We start from the raw sequence: 21,699 nt of genomic DNA on the forward strand, positions 1-21,699 counted from the left end.
CCGCAACCGGTGTTTGAAGGAAAGTGACTGTTCAAAGACAATTTTGATAGTTGATTTCTTTGTTTAACATTTCACAGCCATGTACCAACAGAATAATCATTATCAACACAAAGTGTCATATTTTGACGTTTTAAGTTAACACTTATGATAATCCCTTTCCTTCAAACGTCAACAACATCAAAATTCCAAACAACAATAATCTAGTATGGCTTAAGTTAGTTGATGTAAATATATTTTTCGACCATGCCAAGTTTATCATAGGCATCAATTTAGCAAAACCCTTACATTAACACACAATACAAAATTGTGATTGCAATGGCACCTAATATGTTAGAAAACTTTGAATACAAATTTCTTTCTTCGCAATGATAGACTAAACATTGTTTCACTTAAGCTATACCGAAATCTACAAAAAAGTCATTGAAATCTCAAAAACAGTTATTGAAATCTCAAAAACACATTGAAAACAAGTCATAGAAATCTCAAAAACAGTGAATGAAATCTCAATAACATCTTATGGTATTACAAAAAAAGACGTCACTGAAATCTCAAAGACCGTAATCAAACTTAAAAAAACAACAATTATTGAAATCTCACAAACAACGACTGTCATTGAAATCAGCATTTTTGCCAACCATAGCCAGTTTTAATAAAATAAAGTAAAAGGCTAAGTGGCTTATGTGCTTATTTCAAATTTCTGATTGGTCCAATATTCACCAATCCATTCGTAAAATTAAAAATATGCAAAAGAGACAGACTGACATAAAGAAATTCTAATGCGTTTGCAAGAAGATTGATCCAAAATCTGTGGGGAAAGTTAAAATCTCATTCATTTATACAACGAGATATCAGTTTAATTTGTCTCTATCTGTAGAACAAGACCCTGCAAAGTTTGGAACTGAGGGCAATGGCACAATTTAGTTGTGCTCTGTTTTCTCTAGGTCAAGCATTGGAGATCTCAAGTAATATTATTTTTTCTCAACCCTCCCTGTCTTTTAGACACCTGATGCCCTTAATTCACCAAAGATATAACACTTATAGAAAGTGGAAATGAGTCTTATCAAGAATAAAACAAATCTAATGAAACTGACTTTAACCCATTGTCTAAATGACACAATGCTAATTTTTGCGGGTGAATTGGTGAATACGACCTTGGAGTCCTAAATCAAAACCAACACTAACCCGCATTGGAAGATCACCAGTCCAAAAATGGGTCCGAGCCCAATCATGTGGTTCCATGAATTCGGGCCTTTGGCCCTAAAAAAAAAAAGAAGAAAAACAAATCAATTTAGACCCCTTCTGCAAAAACACGGCTAAATATAGTCCACGCAGGCTAATCAGCACATACCTTTCTCTTTTGTCTGGAAAAACACCAGTCTAGGTGGAAAGTGTGGTGCTCTGATGAGCCTGAGCGGACTTCACAGGCTAATCAAGGACTACACTTTATGCACATGCAATAAAACCTGTCTTCCCAGAGCAATGCTCAATGGTAAATCTACTGACGTGAATTTTAGTCCAATGGTAAATCTACTGACGTGAATTTTAGTCCAATGGTAAATCTACTAACGTGAATTTTAGTCCAATGGTAAATCTACTGACGTGAATTTTAGTCCAATGGTAAATCTACTGACGTGAATTTTAGTCCAATGGTAAATCTACTGACGTGAATTTTAGTCCAAATAAGAGGCTGGAAAATATGGGCAAAGGAGCCAAAACAGATAAACCTAAACAAATGGTGGGAGTCTACAAAATACTCATGATACAGTCATAGTCATAAACCAACGAATTTATCCGTAAATAGGTGCTTGCAGCAGTCAAAGAAAACCAACCAATTAAGGCAGATAACAAGTATTTTAAAGTCAAACGAATGGATTGGTGGTTATGGATCCTGAAAACTGAGGCACAACAAAAATAGGTTTGCTTCAGGTTAAATTTCAAAATCATTGAGGATATAGAGGTAAGTTTTTTTCTATTTTGTTGAATGGTAAACTTGAAGATGTACAACTTAACAAATATTCAAAACATCATTCAAATTTCATATTTTTTTATTTGTCTGAGCATAGTTTCAATGGAGGGTTTCATTTAGATGCAGGATGTGGGTTTATCTACCTGCTAATTTGACCCAAATACCAAGTAGCTATTTGTTTCAATTTAAGTAACAATCGACTTAAATTATAGTCCTTCTATATGAAATTCTAAACTGACTATAAAACATAATAAAATCCCATGTCGTGTAAATCGTTAAAACCTGAAAGAAACTTATTTTGTTTGGGCCTAAAGGAGGTACAAAAAAAAGCCCAACAACAAAACATTAAGGCAACTAACCCGCATCGGCAACTGTGTAAGAGGGTGTTGCACGAGTGTCGCGTGGTGCAAGGCGGTGCCGGGTGCAAGTTCGGGGAAGGCCAGTGCGTGAGGTGGCGCCCAGGCCTCCGGGCCCGCTGGGAAAAACGCCGCACCAAGGTCCTCTGTAGAAAAATTGTGGAGAAAAAATCGTGAAGAAAAACTGTGGAGTACGGTATGCAAAACAGTACGTTTTACAATGTGGAAACATGTAAAATATTGTGGAGATAAATTGTGGAATGCACATAATACATTGGAAAATGTTGAACCTTATGCAGAAATTTCGTGGAGAAAAATTGTGGAACATACAAAAAAGAGATTGGCATTTTGAAAAACTTGGAACATTTTGTGTGCTGGATAAAACAGTGAGAAATTTTTTGGGCTGATGGGATACAAACGTAACAAAATGTTCATGTAAAACAAATTTGTAAACTGTGAAATGAGTTGTGTTCAGAAGTGACTTGTATTATGTGTATTGTTTTTAAAGTGACTGGTGGAATATGTTATGTGCAGAAGTGATCAGTGCAGATTGTTGCGTTTAGACGTAACTGGTGAAATGTGTTGTAAAAGCACTGAATTTTAAAATGTGTTGTAAAATGTGTTGTGCTAAGAAATTACATGCAAAATGTGTTGTGTAAAGAAGCAAAATGTAATATATTTTGTGTTAAGAGTGTGCAAGTGTGGAAAGTGCTCAATGGTTTTGAACACTTTGCATGAGTTGCAAATCAGTACTATAAAATAATGAAATGTTGATATTGCAGATGCATCTGATATAACCAAATATGACGATTCTGTATTTTCATAAACTGGCATGTGCTACCAAAATGTGTGAATACAATTTGCATTGTCACACTGGTGTAAATTGCCATTAAGAAAACAAAATAACAAATGTTGCAACAAACTAGCATGTAAAATGAAGAATTTCACAAATATAGTGCCACTAAAAATTAATTTTTTACGTGTGTTTGTGTCTTAGATTGGCATTCCAAATATTTAAAAACTACAAATTAACATTGGTAGATATTTGATTAACTTTACTACGACAGCCATAACAAAGACAACAACAAGTAGTAAACTAATTCTATCCCTCTACTTGTATGCACAATTACATTGCAGTAAAAGGTTTCAGGTAATTTAAGGGTTCTTGAGTCACATCTGGTTTGGAAAAATCAAAAGGCTCCTACCAAAATAACTGTGAAAATGTATAATAAAAAAGTGTAACAACAAATGATACAACTACCATTATATACCGCTAAAAAAGGTAGTTTTACCTGCCAAAAATATCATATCAGAGGTGCCACAAAATACAGAAGGGCTCAAACTATTGGTCCCATTTATATAAAATTGTAGTGCACGAGGTTTATATATGTACATAATTTTACAGTGCAGCCTAATGCAAAATGAAAAATAAAATTACAAGAACATAAATAGTACCAATCAAATTAGTGACCTAGCTGTGAGATGTAAGATCTCTCATCCAGCTTCTTTTATGCTCTAGGAACCTCAAAAGTTAGGCAGCACACTTGTGATGCATACAGATGATACCAAATGTATCAATAGGTAGCAACATTCCTAGTTGAAGAGCCATCACTTTAAGCATTTTTTTAAGGAAAAATCATAAAAATTGCACATGCTTAACTTCATATCATAAAAGAACAATGCATTACATTTTAAAAGCTATTGATTGTAAATTATAAAGCATTTAATCAGTCCAGTTTGTGTTTGCAGACAAACAGACAGACACCGACATACTTCCAGGGTGAATCAAATATTCACCACTCTACTTGGTTATAGGGGGCAAAATAGATGACTACCAAAACAAATGCTGCACCTTTCTTAAACATAATAGCAGGCTACCACAATCAAAAGCTGCATATTACACAAAATAACAGACTAAAAAACAATAGCTGCCACTTATGCAAAATATGGGTAAACCAAAACAAATTCTGCCGATTGTTCAAAGATAGGGAACTACAAAAACAAATGTGCCACTTATGCAAAATATGGGTTAACCAAAACAAATGCTGCCAGTTTTGCAAAATTGGGATCTACCAAAACAAATGCACCCACTTATGCAAAATAGGGGACTACCAAAACAAATGCTTCCACTTATGCGAAATATGGGTAAACCCAAAAAAATTCATTTACTTACGCCCTGTGATGGGGTGTATCAAGGTGGGGTGTGTTGCAGGCTGTGGACTCGGTTGTTTGGGTTTGGTCACCTTTGTGTTGCTCTTGGCAAATTCTAGCCTGAGGGTCTGGGGTAGGTCTGGGTCAAACCTTACACCCTGGAAAATAAATGTTATTATATTTTTATTTTTTTTTATCAAAAATATATCTCAAATAAATATTGTTTTATTACAGTATAAGCAAAAAACATAACATTTCCCCCATAAAACCCCCTGAAATTGTATGTTGAGGCTTGAGATTGACAAAACGACAGCCCTTAGGTGGGTGCCTACCCAGTGTCTATTTTCGTTCAAAATCGGGTCCAGAATTCCAGGGTCCCATTCCCAATGGGAAAAAGTATATAATTTTCCCAAATGGGACCTACACATTCCCAATTGAGGTTTGCTTTTTTTATCTCAACAATTTGTTCATCTCCCATCCAGCTTTATAAGTTCAACCTTAGTAAATATAATACTGAAAACACTCTTATTCTCAATTTGTGAAGCATTTTTTTTAGCAAAACAGCAACACTTATTTCCCAATTTAAGTAAAAAAGCTGCACATTTTCACAATGCAAAGGTACCTGCACCTTTCCCAAAATGGTACAAAAACAACACTGCTACCTGGCAGGTAATTAAGGAGACATTATAAATGTTGACAAATGAAAGGCAAAGCTCAACAAATTAAACTTTTCTCTAAATGGTAAGTTTCATTATTTTAAGAACAATGAAAAAACTATAGTCTGTTTTTAAGTTTGTTTCTACTTGTTCACTTTAGTCCATCCTAAGCAACAAAAAGGCCCAAGGCAGGCACCGAAGGTGTTAAACTGTTTTGAGCATGTAGTGATAACAAGCTTTCACAATACCCATCTAAGTACAACTGCTCCACCACCAGCAGGTATTTTATCTAGAAACTGGAGTCATTTTAGCACCCGGCAAACACAGGTGGTTAGCGTGTGGCTATGATATTAATTAGTGAAAACATCATTTTGAATGATAAAGAATCATATTATAACGAAAAATTAAATTTTATGGAAAAAAAAATTCACTATCAAATATATATATATAACATGGCATGCAACTCAAAATCACCCCAAAACGGGGTGCATCGCTTTGAACAGCCATATCTTCATCAATTGTGCAGCGATTTTCACGTTCTCTGTCTTATTAAACGCAGAAATGAATTTCCTTTCTGGAAATGTATATGTCTTGCAATATTTTTACAAATGCTGGGTCAACTTTTAAGAAATAACACGATACACAACTCGCATGACCCAGTTGACAATGATCATGCAGTCTTTAAGACTGAAATCTTCACGGAGTAAAGGGCATCTTCCCTACAAAGGTCATGTACCTTGATACCATAATTCAACAAGAGCACCGCCTTGCGGGTGCAGACCGCTCATCTATTTTCTTTTTAAAGGTGAAGGGACTCTCAATTTCAATCACAAAGGATGGAGGGGTGGAGTGAAGAGGGGTGTATAGTGTGGGGGTGTGGACATTTATTACATTATCTTCCAAAAATGCGAAAAAATGCGAAAAAAAAAATGCCAAAAATGCAACAAAAAAATTGGGGGTGGGGGGTGGAGGTTGGGGGGGGGGGGGAGGGGATTCTTGGGTGCGATGGCTGGACGGTATTTCAAAACTAAAACAATAAAAATAAATATTTGTGTTTTTTAACCGTTTCAAAAAAAAATTGGGGGGTGGGGTGAGGGGGTATAGTGTGAGGGTGTGGTGGTCATTTGTGAGATGATCTTAAAAAAAAAAAAAAACTATAGGGGGGGGGGGAGAATTCGGGGGGGGGGGGGGGGAGGGGGGGGGCACGGGGGATGGTTTGGGTGGAGTATATTGTGGTATGTCAGGTGAGAGTAGTTTTGTCAAAGTATCAATCAAATCTATTCATAAATAAAGAAGTTATGGCAATTTTAGCAAAATTTAATAATTTGACCTTGAGAGTCAAGGTCATTCAAAGGTTAAGGTAAAATTCAACTTGCCAGGTACAGTAACCTCATGATAGCATGAAAGTATTTGAAGTTTGAAAGCAATAGCCTTGATACTTTAGAAGTAAAGTGGATCGAAACACAAAATTTAACCATATATTCAACCAAATTTTCAATTTTCTAAGTATAAAAGGCCCATAATTCCGTCCAAATGCCAGTCAGAGTTACATAACTTTGCCTGCACAGTCCCCTTATGATAGTTAAGAAGTGTTGCAAGTATGAAAGCAATGGCTTTGATACTGTATGAATAAAGTGGACCTAAACATACAACTTAACCAAATTTTCAATTTTCTAAATATAAAAAGGGCACATAATTCTGTCAAAATGCCAGTCAGAGTTACATAACTTTCCCTTCACAGTCCCCTTATGATAGTTAGTAAGTGTTGCAAGTATGAAAGCAATAGATTTGATACTTAAGGAATAAATTGGACCTAAATACAAAACTTAACTAAAATTTTCAATTTTCTAAGTATAAAAAGGGCACATAATTCTGTCAAAATGCACTCCAGAGTTATCTAACTTTGCCTGCCCAGTCCCCTCATGATAGTAAGTAAGTGTACCAAGTTTGAATGCAATAGCATTGATACTTTCTGAGAAAAGTGGACCTAAACGCAAAACTTAACCGGACGCCAACGCTGACGCCAAGGTGATGACAATAGCTCATAATTTTTTTTTTCAAAAAATAGATGAGCTAATAAAACGTATGAAAAAACATTATTACCGTTCTTGTCATTACATTATGCATCAAGACTAACTGTCCAGCGCCGTTTGAAACCTTTGTTTACATACATTTCAACTAACTGACATTTTAAAGACACGAGTGATTTCATTGGTCCAATGCGGAGGTGTGTCTTTAAAACTGGAGATTTCATTCATAAAGACTGCATGATCATTGTCAACTGGGTTATGCGAGTTGTGTATAGAGTTATTTCTTAAAAGTTGACCCAGCATTTGTAAACATATTGCAAGACAAACACATTTCCAGAAAGGGAATTCATTTCTGCGTTGAATAAGACCAAGATCGTGAAAATCGCTGCACAATTGATGAAGATATGGCTGTTCAAAGCGATGAACCCCGTTTTGGGGTGATTTTGAGTTGCATACCTTGTTATATATATATTTGATAGTGAATTCTTTTTTCAAAAAAGTTAATATTTCGTTAAAATATGATTATTTATCATTCAAAATGATGTTTTCACTAATTAATATCATAGCAACACGCTAACCACCTGTGCCGGCAAAGATATCATATGATGGGAATAAAAATGTGGCTTCTTAGCCATGTTCACAATGTCTCACGTTAGCCATGATAGGAAAAATACACAGGATTGAACAAAATGAGCTAAGTAAAAACATATGCGGTGCATTCTGGGCAAACAGGGTTAAAGGCATGTGCGTGAAGTGTTTTCGCAGACAAGCCAATGAGTGTGCAATCTGCACAGGCTTATCAGTGACAATACTGTCCGCTTGTATGGTACTTTATGAAGCTTCTTCTCAACAAAAATCCAGTTTAAGTGGAAAAGTATTGTCCCTGATAAGCGGACTTATGTGCAGACTGCACAGGCTAACCTGGGATGACACGTAACCCTTTGAGCGCTGGGACCACATTTTGAAGGCCTTTGCAAACAGTTTGGATCCAGATGAGACGCCACAGAACGTGGCGTCTCATCAGGATCCAAACTGTTTGCTATCCTGATAGTGGTTTTAGAAAAAAATCAAAGAAAATGCTAATTTTAGAAATACAGCAGACGACATTTTAGCAGACGACAAATTTCCCAGCATGCAAAGGGTTAAGGCACATGCATTAAGCCCATCTGTCAGAGTGCTGCTCAATTATGAAAACTCGCTCCTTACCTGTAAATCTTGTTTTGCAGCTTCAGCCGCGACTCTTGAGCTAAATGTTACAAATCCTACAGGCTGTAACAAACAAAAAAGACATAATTTAGACACAGGGTTCTAAAATTGGCAACAGAAAAGCTTAATTAAGTAACAAAATTGTCTTGAAATAGTCACGCATGATTTATCAAAATCTAATAATAGCTAAATGTTGATTTATAGCATCACTGTGCAAAAAGTTATTTGTCAAGATCTGTAAAATATTATAAGCTGTGAACAATAATTGAAACTATCATAGTATTTTAATTGTATTATTCAGATAAAGATTTCATGCACAGAAAAAAGGTATAGTAAAAGATAACTTAACATATTGCAGAAACTTTAGACAGATTGGTTGTTGGCATGCATGCAAAGAACAAAATGTAAATTTAAAGATATTAAGATACAAAGAGATGTTTTTATATTTGGAAGAACCGTTAAAGAAATGTATGGATCATTACAATAAATAAACAAGAGTTCCGCGGTCGGAGATGACCGCATTGAAGCCGGATTTTTGATTTAAATGACAGGAAAGTACCTTTCGTGTTTTTGTCAATGCAATACTTAAATTACTGAAATATTGTTCAAAGGTCAAAACTTTAACATTTTTACATTCAAGGTCACAGTGACCTTGACCTTAGAATGAATGACCTTGAAATGTCCAGTGGTCATCTAAGTGTGCTTGCAAACCTTCATGTCAAGTTTGAAGACTCTATGTCCAAGCATACCAAAGTTATAACAATTTTAACATTTTAACATTTAAGGTCACAGTGACCTTGACCTTCAAATGAATGACATTGAAATGACCAGTGGTCATCTTCTAGTACTGGCCAATCTTTATTTCAAGTTTGAAGACTCTAGGTACAAGCATACCAAAGTTATAACATGAAATAAGAACTTTAACATTTTTACATTCAAGGTCACAGTGACCTTGACCTTCAAATGAATGACCTTGAAATGTCCAGTGGTTACTTACTAGTTCTGGCCAACCTTCATGTCAAGTTTCAAGACTCTAGGTCCAAGCATACCAAAGTTATAACAACTTTAACATTTTTACATTCAAGGTCACAGTGACCTTGACCTTCAAATGAATGACCTTGAAATGTCCAGTGGTTACTTACTAGTTCTGGCCAACCTTCATGTCAAGTTTCAAGACTCTAGGTCCAAGCATACCAAAGTTATAACAACTTTAACATTTTTATATTGAAGGTCACAGTGACCTTCACCTTCAAATGAATGACCTTGAAATGACCAGTGGTCATCTGTTAATCCTGGCCAACCTTCATGTCAAGTTTGAAGACTCTAGGTCCAAGCATACCAAAGTTATACCATGAAATAAGAACTTTAACATTTTTACATTCAAGGTCACAGTGACCTTGACCTTCAAATGAATGACCTTGAAATGACCAGTGGTTACTAACTAGTTATGGCCCACCTTCATGTCAAGTTTCAAGACTCTAGGTCCAAGCATACCAAAGTTATAACAACTTTAACATTTTTTATATTGAAGGTCACAGTGACCTTGACCTTCAAATGAATGACCTTGAAATGACCAGTGGTCATCTGTTAATCCTGGCCAACCTTCATGTCAAGTTTGAAGACTCTAGGTCCAAGCATACCAAAGTTATACCATGAAATAAGAACTTTAACATTTTCGAGCACGCCGCCACCCCGCCACCCCGCCCACCCCGCCACCCCGCCCGCCCGCCCGCCCGCCCGCCCGACAACATCAATCTATAAGCCGAGATTTTTTTGAAAAAAATCCGGCTAAATATATTCTAAACAATAAATGTAAATCATATGATACCGAGCTGAAAAGAATGCACATAATTAAAGTGGATGCAATGTTATGGCAAAAATGACAAAAGAAATGCAAATAATTTACAAATGTGGACAAAAATCAAAATAACAAGAACATGTATTGAAATAAAAGAATGTCCCTTAATATCAACACTGAAGACTTTTGACAAAATATACCACAAAACATGAAATCTAGGGGAAAAATGCCTTGTTTAAGAGATCATTTTTAAATTTAAAGATAACTTTCTTATAAAAGTCATTTTTGCCATAACTAAAAGACCTGCGCTAGCTAGCATGTGTTATTTCTCCATATGAGTGAATAAAGAACAGTTTTTATAAAAACTGTAAAACTATTATGTATTTTCATTCATCACCATATTGTACAAAGATATGAGCCAATCTATGGAAAAACCAAGAATGTGCGTTAAGTATCATACCAGATTAGCCTATGCTTATCAGGGACCACACTTTCTGATTTATTTAATTTTTGCGGTAAAAGAATACTCTTCTTAACCCTTTGCATGCTGGGACATTTGTCGTCTGCTAAAATGTTGTATGCTGAATTTCTAAAATTAGCATTTTCTTTGATTTTTTTTCAAAGAATACTATCAGAATAGCAAACAGTTTGGATCCTATTGAGACGCCACTCTGGATCCAAACTAGCTGTTTGCAAAGGCCTTCAAAATTCGGTTCCAGTGCTGTAAGGGTTAACCCTTTGCCACTTGACGCGTTTGTTGACACTTTTAAAGTTAAATTTTATTTAAGACCTTTCTTACTAAATTCAAATTTTAAAGGCTTCATTTCCAAACCTAAGATACTGATGAGCAGCAAACAGCACAAAACCTGAACAGGCTGCGAGATACTTGCAGGCTGTTCTGGTTTTATGCTGTTTGCACATAGCCATTTTCACTCTGCTTCTTAGTGGGATAGGGTTAACAAAAATTCAGTCAACCTGGAAAATGTCATCACTGATAAGCCAGTGCGATAATGAACGCACAATACATTAACCCTTTCAGTGCGGGAACCGAATTTTGAAGGCCTTTGCAAACAGCTTGGATCCAGATGAGACGCCACAGAACGTGGCGTCTCATCAGGATCCAAACTGTTTGCTATTCTGATAATATTCTTTGAAAAAAATAGAAGAAAATGCTAATTTTAGAAATTCAGCAGACGACATTTAAGCAGACGACAAATTTTCCAGCATGCAAAGGGCTAAGCTTGTTTTTTTCCAAAGACAGGCTTAATGCTATTCAAATATGCAAACAATTTTCGCCAAGGTTATTTTTTACACAACCATAATCAATCAACACATCATCTGAACCACCCCCATAACCATAACCACATGTATGATGAACTTATTTTGACATACACACAGCCTTTAAAGGGATCTTTTCACGCTTTGGTAAATTGACAAAATTGAAAAAAGTTGTTTCAGATTCGTAAGTTTTCGTTTTAGTTATGATATTTGTGAGGAAACAGTAATACTGAACATTAACCATGCTCTAATATAGCCATTATATGCATCTTTTGACGATTTTAAAACCTAAAAATTATAAAGCGTTGCAACGCGAAACGATTGAATAATTTGGAGAGTTCTGTTTTTGTCCTTAAATTTTGTGAAACTACGAAGATTGCTTATATAAGGTATAAAATACGTCAAGAATGTGTACTCGGCGGAATAGCTCAGTAGGCTAAAGCGTTTTTACTTCAGGACTCTGGCAGGACTCCAGGGGTCACTGGTTCGAAACCTGCTCCGGGCAATGTTCTTTTCCTTTTTTTATTTTTTTTCTTGATTTTTTACTGGAGCTTTTACGATCCAATGTTTACATTTATCAATATAAAGCATTTAATGAATAAGTTAAAAAAAATGCCAAAATCTGTGAAAAGGCCCCTTTAAGAACTAAGAATTATATAACATCCTATAAATTTTTGTAAAATGCCCTTTTCAGCAATTCACTCTTGATTTTTCTCATACAAAATTGAATTGTTACATCTGAATGAATACATGTTTGCTTAAAAAATGCTTACATTGCGTTTCAATTTATTTATAAATATTAAAAAACTAATTTGAAAGTGGCAATAGCAATTACACTTGTAGGGGAGAAAACTCAGTTTGAATCTGAGAATGATTGCTCCGAAATTGTCTAACTTTATTGTTTTGAATACAAAAGTTAGTTATTAGGTAGGTATAAACTAAACTTAATAAAAAATAAATTACACAAACCACCAAGTCACTGAACTTAAACACAAGTCACCACTATAATCACCATAGATATCACATGAAACGTTTCACAGGCAAACAACATGTTCAAACAAAATTCATCTCTGAAAAAAAAAAATTACTTCTAAACTAATCTATAAGTTTTGGATACTATAAATGTTATATCCTTCTAAAATTAAGCTCTTTTATGTATTACTGAACTTAAATTACCAATATAATTGAATTGAAGGTACATTTTATCTTCTTTTCAACTGTCCCAAAAAGAAATCTTAATAAATACAAGTTAAAGTAAGTTTTTGTCTTTTATAATTTTTCAATAAGCAATATTACAAAAATAAATAATGATAAATAATATTACAAGCATAAAGTGTACAATCACAATTTTCATAATTTACCATTTTTTCCCCAATTGACCAGTTTGCATTTATAAACATTTGTAATCCTCAAGTGCATGCAGAGTCTATCCGACTGTATAAAATTAAAAAGGAAAATAAACTAATTACTATCTAAAATAATTTACTTAACATTACTACTCAATGGAGAAATAACCATCTACAAGAAGACCAAGCGTTAGGGGGTAGGCATTTTGCGTGCATGTTATACTTACTGACGTGTTTTTCCCATTTTTATTTGTAACTTTTAATAGAGAACCTTCATATCCCTGGAAACAAAGGTCAAGGTCAAATGGTGAGAACTATCAACAACACACTGTGAGTGTGAGGATACAGGGTGGCCAATAAGATTCTATAAAACAAATCCTTGGCCTCTAATTTTTTTGAAGATAAATTCTAAAGTGATGTTCATTGAATTACTCTTAAAGTAAAATTGTGCATTTCATTGATTATTCTTGGAAGTTAATTTCACAAGTTTGTGGTAAGTTTATTGGTTTTTGTTTTAAGTTAACTTCACCAATGAATAATTTACTTGCATAAGTGAATTCAATGATATTTCTTTGAAAACTTATTTTTCAATGCCATTAAGATTTTGAAGTATAATTCCTCTTATGGTTCTCTTCTTTTCCCTGAACATAAGTACTTAAATTAAGATGGATTCTAATATCCTTCAAATTGTCTTTGATTTGAAGCTCCCCCCCCCCCCCACCTCCACAAAAATTTAATTCAAATAAATTTTCCCACAAATTTAAAATTAAAGTATGTTTTAATACACGTGGCCACCCTGGAATGTGAACATGCTTGGTTATCATGACACCTGGTTACTATGACAACCAATAGTTAAATATCACAACTTGTCCCTATAAACAACCAGCTGATTTCAATAGGTATTCCATAGCAGCATAGATTACTATCAGTAACTATTCAAAGTAACATGTTCCATTGGTTACTATTTTGAGAATTACACTGTCTTGAAAGTCCAAAATTGGCTAGCATTAGTTACAAAAACAATTAGATTGAAAAAAAAAAATAAAATTAATAGTAACCTATGAAATACATTTATAAATTAATTCACAGCAGAATTGCGCTTATATGAATACATTTATGAAGTTAATGGAAATTCAAAATGCTTTTTTCTGCATATGAGAAACAATGGATTGATTAATAGATAAGATAAGAGTGTCTCAAACTCCATTAAAAAAATTGTTAATGCTCATCTTAATCCATCCAGGTCAGAAACCTTATAACAAACTGAATAACATGAAAATAGAATACAAAATCCCCCCCCCCCCCCCCAAAAAAAAATCCATTGTTTCTCAATTTTCAGCCGCGACAGTCAGCGCATGGAAAGTGGACGCAACATCATCTAAAACATTTCTTGCTGTTATTAGAAGCAAACGGCGCACAAATGACTTCAAGACAGGGACACTCGCAGGTTCTCAGCAACAAAATGCAACCATCTTCAAAATGCAACAATAATACTTAGTATTGTATCAGATTGTGTTACAAAAATCTTATATATATGTCCAGAGCAAAATTATAAATCATGTTGAGTTGTTAGTTTACCCCTTTTCATACTGCATTGATTTTTTTAGAGATATTTTCTTTAATTTTGATAACATAGCAGCACTGAATTTATACAATTTTAAGGCACATGAAAAAGCATGATAAACTGTTCCTTTACATGCTAGAGTTAAACTCAAAGAAGTTTTTAACAAAATAAGTCAGATGAAAAGTAGCTAGTGTACTGTTACTGTCCACCTGACTGAATGTGATTTTGCCCTATAATTTACTAATTCGCAAGTGGTCAGTTCTATTGTACCAATAAACTTTAAAGGGGCCTTTTCACAGATTTTGGCATTTTTTAACTTATTTATTAAATGCTTTATATTGATAAATGTAAACATTGGATCGTAAAAGCTCCAGTAAAAAATCAAGAATAACATTTAAAAAAGGAAAAGAACATTGCCCGGAGCAGGTTTCGAACCAGTGACCCCTGGAGTCCTGCCAGAGTCCTGAAGTAAAAACGCTTTAACCTAATGAGCTATTCCGCCGTGTACACATGCTTGATGTATTTTATACCTTATATAAGCAATCTTCGTAGTTTCACAAAATATAACGGCAAAAACAGAACTTTCCAAATTATTCAATCGTTTCGCGTTGCAACGCTTTATAATTTTTAGGTTTTAAAATCGTCAAAAGATGCATATAATGGCTATATTAGAGCATGGTAAATGTTCAGTATTACTGTTTCCTCACAAATATCATAACTAAAACGAAAATGTGCGAATCTGAAACAACTTTTTTCAATTTTGTCAATTTACCAAAGCGTGAAAAGATCCCTTTAACAAGCCTAATTAGTTAAAATATTCCTCAGTTACAAAATATAAAAGTGAAGATGGTTGCATTTTTTTCAAGTTAACAAATGTTTTAAGCATAACTTGGACAACACATTCTAGATTTTAATAATATCAATACAACAGAAGATAAATATTCACAATTTTGCAAAACCTCTGGAAAAAAGTGTATGAATGACATTATTTAAATTAAATTTGTTGTAACCCAATCAAATCCAATAAGAAACAAGACATGATTGATTGAAAACGGTACGCATGTAATGTAGTATGATTGCTTTTTTTCTAAAACCGATTCTTTTTTTAAACATGAAACAATTCTTAGTCTAATGGTATCTAAATACTGATTAAATAAGTCTTCCAGATGTTTTGAATAATGAATCATGTTAATAAACAGGATGTGATTTGTATCATAGGGAATTGTGACATATTCATAGCAACACCGTGATGTCACATGATGGTGATTGTTACTATAGAAACAGCGTTACTACGGCAACCAGATTTTAAACATGTTGTTGTGTCTTAATATAGAACTGCTTTACATAGTTCTGCAGTTTTACCATTTGATTAATCAAACTGCTGTATATTAATTTCGAATCACCCTTATCTTCACATTGAGCGAACATCTACTTTTAGCATTCAAATCTATATTTAGACACAAGATGACAACCTGGTTGCTATAAATAGATTCTACTTACATTATTATTTTTACCAATTGCTTTGCCCATCATTTTTAAAAGGGCATTTTCATAACCCTGAATAACAAGTTGTTCATATAAAAATGATAATAATGAAATTTCAGAAATTTTTATAAATTGTGCTTTCTGTTTACATGCATTATTGCACATGAATTTGATATGATTTCAATAATATCCAACAATAAGATTTCAGTCATTAATGTAAGGTAAAATTGTACATTAAGAGGAAATATATACCAAAGCATTAACTGGCCATGAGCAGATTCATCATAACTTATCTGACATATTAAAGTAGAAAAATAGTATTCTAACATTAACAATCAATCAGAGAACAACGTATGATTAAAAGGAATGGAAAATAGCAGGGATCAAAGGTTCAAAAAGTGGTCTAGCCCATAGAAATTCTGAGAAAACTTATAACTGTAAAATCATTATATTTCTCTGCATAAATTTTGTGGTTTAAATAAAAGAGACTTGTTGTGGACATAAAATTCATAGATTTCTGATTTTTTTAAAAAAGAGAAGAAGACGAAATTATGAGGGTTGTTTTCAGCCGAGTGTCTGTCAATCCACAAAATCAATGAAAATTTATTCACCACCAATAATAATGATTTAACAGTAATTGTGTCCTCCATACATAATGTATTGAAAGAACAAAAGAGAGTATGGCTGAATTGTTAGTTTTCTAACTGGTTAAGCTTTGTCTCTTAATTGACGTCATTCTCAACAACTGCTCTAAAACTGAACCCAGGCCCTTAACGGAAGACAAAATCATAAATCAAGAAACTGTGAAGACTGCTTCTCAGAACATATTGCCCAAGGTTTGTTGTGTCACATTAATTATTCAAGAAGCTTCCAGTTTACATATTGATTGCATTCACTGGAGAAACAGAAAGTGGAAAATGATGTTGTTTCCTAGCCTGACCGTGGGTAATTACAGGTGTAAATAATGAATAGTCAGTAAAACTTGTTTGACCAATTGTTGTTTTAGTTGGGATGACACAAAGTAGTCCTTCTTAGGCCCATAACAAGTAAAAGCCACAACAATAACAATTCATTTAAATTCATTGCCATTAGTTTTCAATCTAGTAATGTGGCGTTTGATTGACCAGTGGTTTATAGCAATTGTGAGTTTAAACAAGAGATGTGTTTGTCAGAAACACAATGCCCCCTAATGCGCCGTTTTTTTGTTGTTGACTTTTAACCTTCAAGGATGACCTTGACCTTTCACCAATCAAAATGTGCAGCTCCATGAGATACACATGCATGCCAAATATCAAGTTGCTATGTTCAATATTTCAAAAGTTATTGCAAAACTTTACTGTAAGATTAAAGTTTTGGGACAGAATGACGGAATGACAGACAGACAGACAGACAGGCCAAAAACAATATACCCCCAATCATTCGATCAGGGGGCATAAAAAAGGCCCATACAATTGGATCTCATTTGACCATGTCATGAGGTATGCATTTAGCCTATCAAATTATGTGCATTAGAGAAAGATCTTCATTTTCAGTCTTTCTATAGTGGCCCATTCTAAGTGTTTTGTACACTGAAAGAATATACATATTAGACATTATACTAAGTAATATGATTTTGATATGAGGTACCATGATTGAAGGTAACAAAAAATAGACGTTGAACCATTGGCATTTTCTAGAATAATGTACAAGCTAGTCTGAGGTAAAAATGTTTTACAGTCATGCCACCTGGACAATTGATGCAGTTATATGTAGCAGTGAATGTTTATGAGTAGAAACATCCATTATATTCTTTGTGATCATTGGCAGATATTATTGAGTTCATAACACTTTTTTTTGATCTTCCATCCAAAGTGTTTACTGTACCATTATTTTTCTTTGTTAAGTTGAAGACAAAAGTCATTATCAATTACAAGCAAAAATGGTTTATGTTATGGTACAAATTGGCTGTTGATAAAAGGTTGTGCCTTTGAACGAAAGATATATTAGTTTTTACCTGCGTTCGTAATAAAATATTCATGTCATGAGTACACAAGTTAGAGACTTGAAAGCAAACATCATGAATAAATGATCATTGCCAAGGTTTAAAATTGCCTTCCTAAAAGAAGGAAGGACAATTTCATTGTTGTAAAATACTTTACAATTGCACATGAAAGAATATGTTATTCAAACGAAGTTATATACTAAAAAGTTGATTTAGGTGGATTTTTCCACATTTCAACGGCATTCCTGGAGTCCTATCATAGTGGTCTATACATACTTCTCCTGGGTATGCTGGGTGCCCTACTCATATTAGAGGTAAGGGAAGCATATCCCTAGAAATAATTTTAAAGCTTCGCTCTGGAAAAATTGGGCTTTAAGCATGTGAAAGGGTCATCAAAGATTAGCCTGTGCAGTCTGCAAAGGGTCTGCACAGGCTAAGCAGGTATACACTTTTTCTGGTTTAAGTTTTTTTTTGTTGCTAAAAAGGAAGTCTCTTACAACGAAAAATCCAGTCTAGGTGGAAATTGTTATCCCAGTGTATGGGGCGCCACTCCACGCACATGTATCAAGCCCAGTTATCCCAGTGTATGGGGCGCCACTCTAGGCACATGTATCAAGCCCAGTTATCCCAGTGTATGGGGCGCCACTCTAGGCACATGTATCAAGCCCAGTTATCCCAGTGTATGGGGCCCCACTCTAGGCACATGTATCAAGCCCAGTTATCCCAGTGTATGGGGCGCCACTCCACGCACATGTATCAAGCCAAGTTATCCCAGTGTATGGGGCGCCACTCTAGGCACATGTATCAAGCCCAGTTTTCCCAGTGTATGGGGCGCCACTCTACGCACATGTATCAAGCCAAGTTATCCCAGTGTATGGGGCGCCACTCTAGGCACATGTATCAAGCCAAGTTATCCCAGTGTATGGGGCGCCATTCTAGGCACATATATCAAGCCAAGTTATCCCAGTGTATGGGGCGCCACTCTAGGCACATGTATCAAGCCAAGTTATCCCAGTGTATGGGGCGCCACTCTACGCACATGTATCAAGCCCAGTTATCCCAGTGTATGGGGCGCCACTCTACGCACATGTATCAAGCCCAGTTATCCCAGTGTATGGGGCGCCACTCTAGGCATATGTATCAAGCCCAGTTTTCCCAGTGTATGGGGCCCCACTCTAGGCACATGTATCAAGCCCAGTTATCCCAGTGTATGGGGCCCCACTCTAGGCACATGTATCAAGCCCAGTTATCCCAGTGTATGGGGCGCCACTCCACGCACATGTATCAAGCCAAGTTATCCCAGTGTATGGGGCGCCACTCTAGGCACATGTATCAAGCCAAGTTATCCCAGTGTATGGGGCGCCACTCCACGCACATGTATCAAGCCCAGTTATCCCAGTGTATGGGGCGCCACTCTAGGCACATGTATCAAGCCCAGTTATCCCAGTGTATGGGGCGCCACTCTACGCACATGTATCAAGCCAAGTTATCCCAGTGTATGGGGCGCCACTCTAGGCACATGTATCAAGCCAAGTTATCCCAGTGTATGGGGCGCCACTCTAGGCACATGTATCAAGCCCAGTTATCCCAGTGTATGGGGCGCCACTCCACGCACATGTATCAAGCCCAGTTATCCCAGTGTATGGGGCGCCACTCCACGCACATGTATCAAGCCAAGTTATCCCAGTGTATGCGACGCCACTCTAGGCACATGTATCAAGCCCAGTTATCCCAGTGTATGGGGCGCCACTCCACGCACATGTATCAAGCCCAGTTTTCAAAGAAGGAGGCTCATTTGATAAGAAGTACAGGGCTCTACCAACTGAGCTAGCTTGCATTATTCTTGTTGGCAATAAGGCATATGTCCAAATAGCTGCTCAAAAATCAGCCCAAAACAGCCTTGGAGGTATCTTGTTTGACCTTTTGCTATTAGGAATGAAGCCCTAAAGCATCTCTACCATCAGCCTCTAAACTGCCCAGACTTATTAACTTGTAGGACTTTTTGAAATTGAAAATAACTCCTCAAAAAAGTGCATTAAATGCAAAATTAAATTGATCAATATCAACACCATATATAATCCACATTTACAATACATTCTAAGAAGAGACACGAGGGAATAGTGGCTTATGACACAATGACCCATTAAAATAATTCCTGTTAAACTGTAAAATCATTATGATTTGTCATCGTAATATTTGTGGTATTTCAAAAAATGACTTAAATGTCTGATTTTGAAAAAAAGAGAGCAATATGCATCTGTTTTTTCCTATGTGTTTCTATTAAATTTAACAAAACTTAATGACCCACAAATAGTAATGATTTTACAGTTCCATTATCTAAGTTTTTACAATTGAGAACATTACCTAATAATGTCTAAAAAATCAGCCCCTACAAACTGCCCTAACATACCTTGTAGGATCTGAAGAGCAGGTAGAGTTCCCTGGGTTTTGCATCCATAGGCAGTCCACTCACAAACAAGGTCCTCACCTGCAGAGAGATGGAACATGGCCATGAACAGACACTACAATAGTTGTCAAATGAGCTTCAGTCTGCCCGGGAAAAATGGGCTTATTGCATGTGTGTCAAGTGTCATCCCAGATAAGCCTGTGAAGTCCACACAGGCTAATCAGGAATGACACTTTTCCTGTCTGTAGTATTTTTTGTTTAAAAGAAGACTCTTCTTTGCACGTGCATTAAAACTTTGCATGCTGGGAAATTTGTCGTCTGCTAAAATGTCGTCTGTTGAATTTCTAAAATTAGCATTTTCTTCGAATTTTTTTCAAAGAATACTATCAGAATAGCAAACAGTTTGGATCCAGATGAGACGCCACGTTCTGTGGCGTCTCATCTGGATCCAAACTGTTTGCAAAGGCCTTTAAAATTCAGCTCCAGCGCTTTAAGGGTTAAAACCAGTTTTTCCACAATCAGTCGTATATTTATAAATTTCTTCTTTAAGAGAAATCTCAAGGTTTGGAAGTTGTCAAATGTTGTCACATAGATGAAACATGTACTTTTATTTTTTAAAGACACATGAAAAGTTGATAAGTTTTCAAACATTATATCATACCCTTTACCTCTTTGATATGTATTTTCATGCATTTGTAGTCCCTTAGAAAGTTATATTTAACACTGCCATCTCAGAAGCAAATCCCTTTATTACTAAATTTAAGTTTTAAAGGCTTCATTTCCAACTCTTAGATACTGATGAGCAACAAACAGCATAAAACCTGAATTTATGCTGTTTGCACATAGCCATTTTCACTTTTCTTCTGAGTAGGAAAGGGTTAGAGTTATGTCTCAGATGAGACTGTGCAGTCAACACAGGCTAATCAGGGTGCACACTTTCTGCTTTCATGGATTTTTTTGTTTAAAGGATGCCTCTTAACGAACATTAAACACTTTCCCCCATAAGAAGCAAAGTGAAAATGCCTTTTGCAACCAGCATAAAACCAGAACAGCCTGCAAGTAACTCGCAGTCTGTTCAGGTTTTATTCTGTTTGCTGCTCATCAGTAATGAAGCCTTTAAAACTTGAATTTAGTAAGAAAGGTATTTAATTAAATATAACTTTCTAAGGGACTACAAATGCGTTAAAATATGTATCTAAGGGGTAAAGGGTTAAAATAGGTGGATTTTTTTTCTCTGATAAGCCTTTGTGGACTGCACAGGCTAAACTGGGACAACACTTTAGGCACTTCATTGAGCCTGGTTAACCTATACATTTGCTCATATAAATGGCCAGAACAATGCAAATAAAGACAAAATAATGTGATATACTAATATGATAAATTCAATATTTGTAAGAAGCATGTCCATCAGTCTTGCACCTAGGTGAATATTACAGGAAATACCAGAGAAATCAACACCAGCTGAGCACCTAAAT

The 21,699-nt window shown here is 35.4% G+C and overlaps 1 protein-coding gene across 11 annotated transcripts in view; it reads right to left on the minus strand.

Annotated features, from left to right (window-relative positions):
* The window catches only part of LOC127867912 (protein couch potato-like), a 127,315-nt gene that overhangs the window by 24,642 nt on the left and 80,974 nt on the right, over positions 1-21,699 (minus strand). For 6 of the 11 annotated variants that reach the window (XM_052409420.1, XM_052409426.1, XM_052409417.1 and 3 more), the window contains 6 exons: positions 20,228-20,305; positions 15,852-15,908; positions 8,366-8,428; positions 4,496-4,631; positions 2,326-2,468; positions 1,183-1,257 (listed from right to left, as the gene is read on the minus strand). In XM_052409420.1, the coding sequence (XP_052265380.1) occupies positions 1,183-1,257; positions 2,326-2,468; positions 4,496-4,631; positions 8,366-8,428; positions 15,852-15,908; positions 20,228-20,305 (552 nt within the window). Of the gene's footprint in view, positions 1-1,182; positions 1,258-2,325; positions 2,469-4,495; positions 4,632-8,365; positions 8,429-13,014; positions 13,069-15,851; positions 15,909-20,227; positions 20,306-21,699 lie in introns of all 11 variants that reach the window. The other 5 variants (XM_052409419.1, XM_052409427.1, XM_052409424.1 and 2 more) reach the window with 3 other exon arrangements.

The sequence above is a fragment of the Dreissena polymorpha genome, chromosome 2 (genome assembly GCF_020536995.1).
Source record: "Dreissena polymorpha isolate Duluth1 chromosome 2, UMN_Dpol_1.0, whole genome shotgun sequence".
Taxonomy (NCBI): Eukaryota; Metazoa; Mollusca; class Bivalvia; order Myida; family Dreissenidae; genus Dreissena; species Dreissena polymorpha.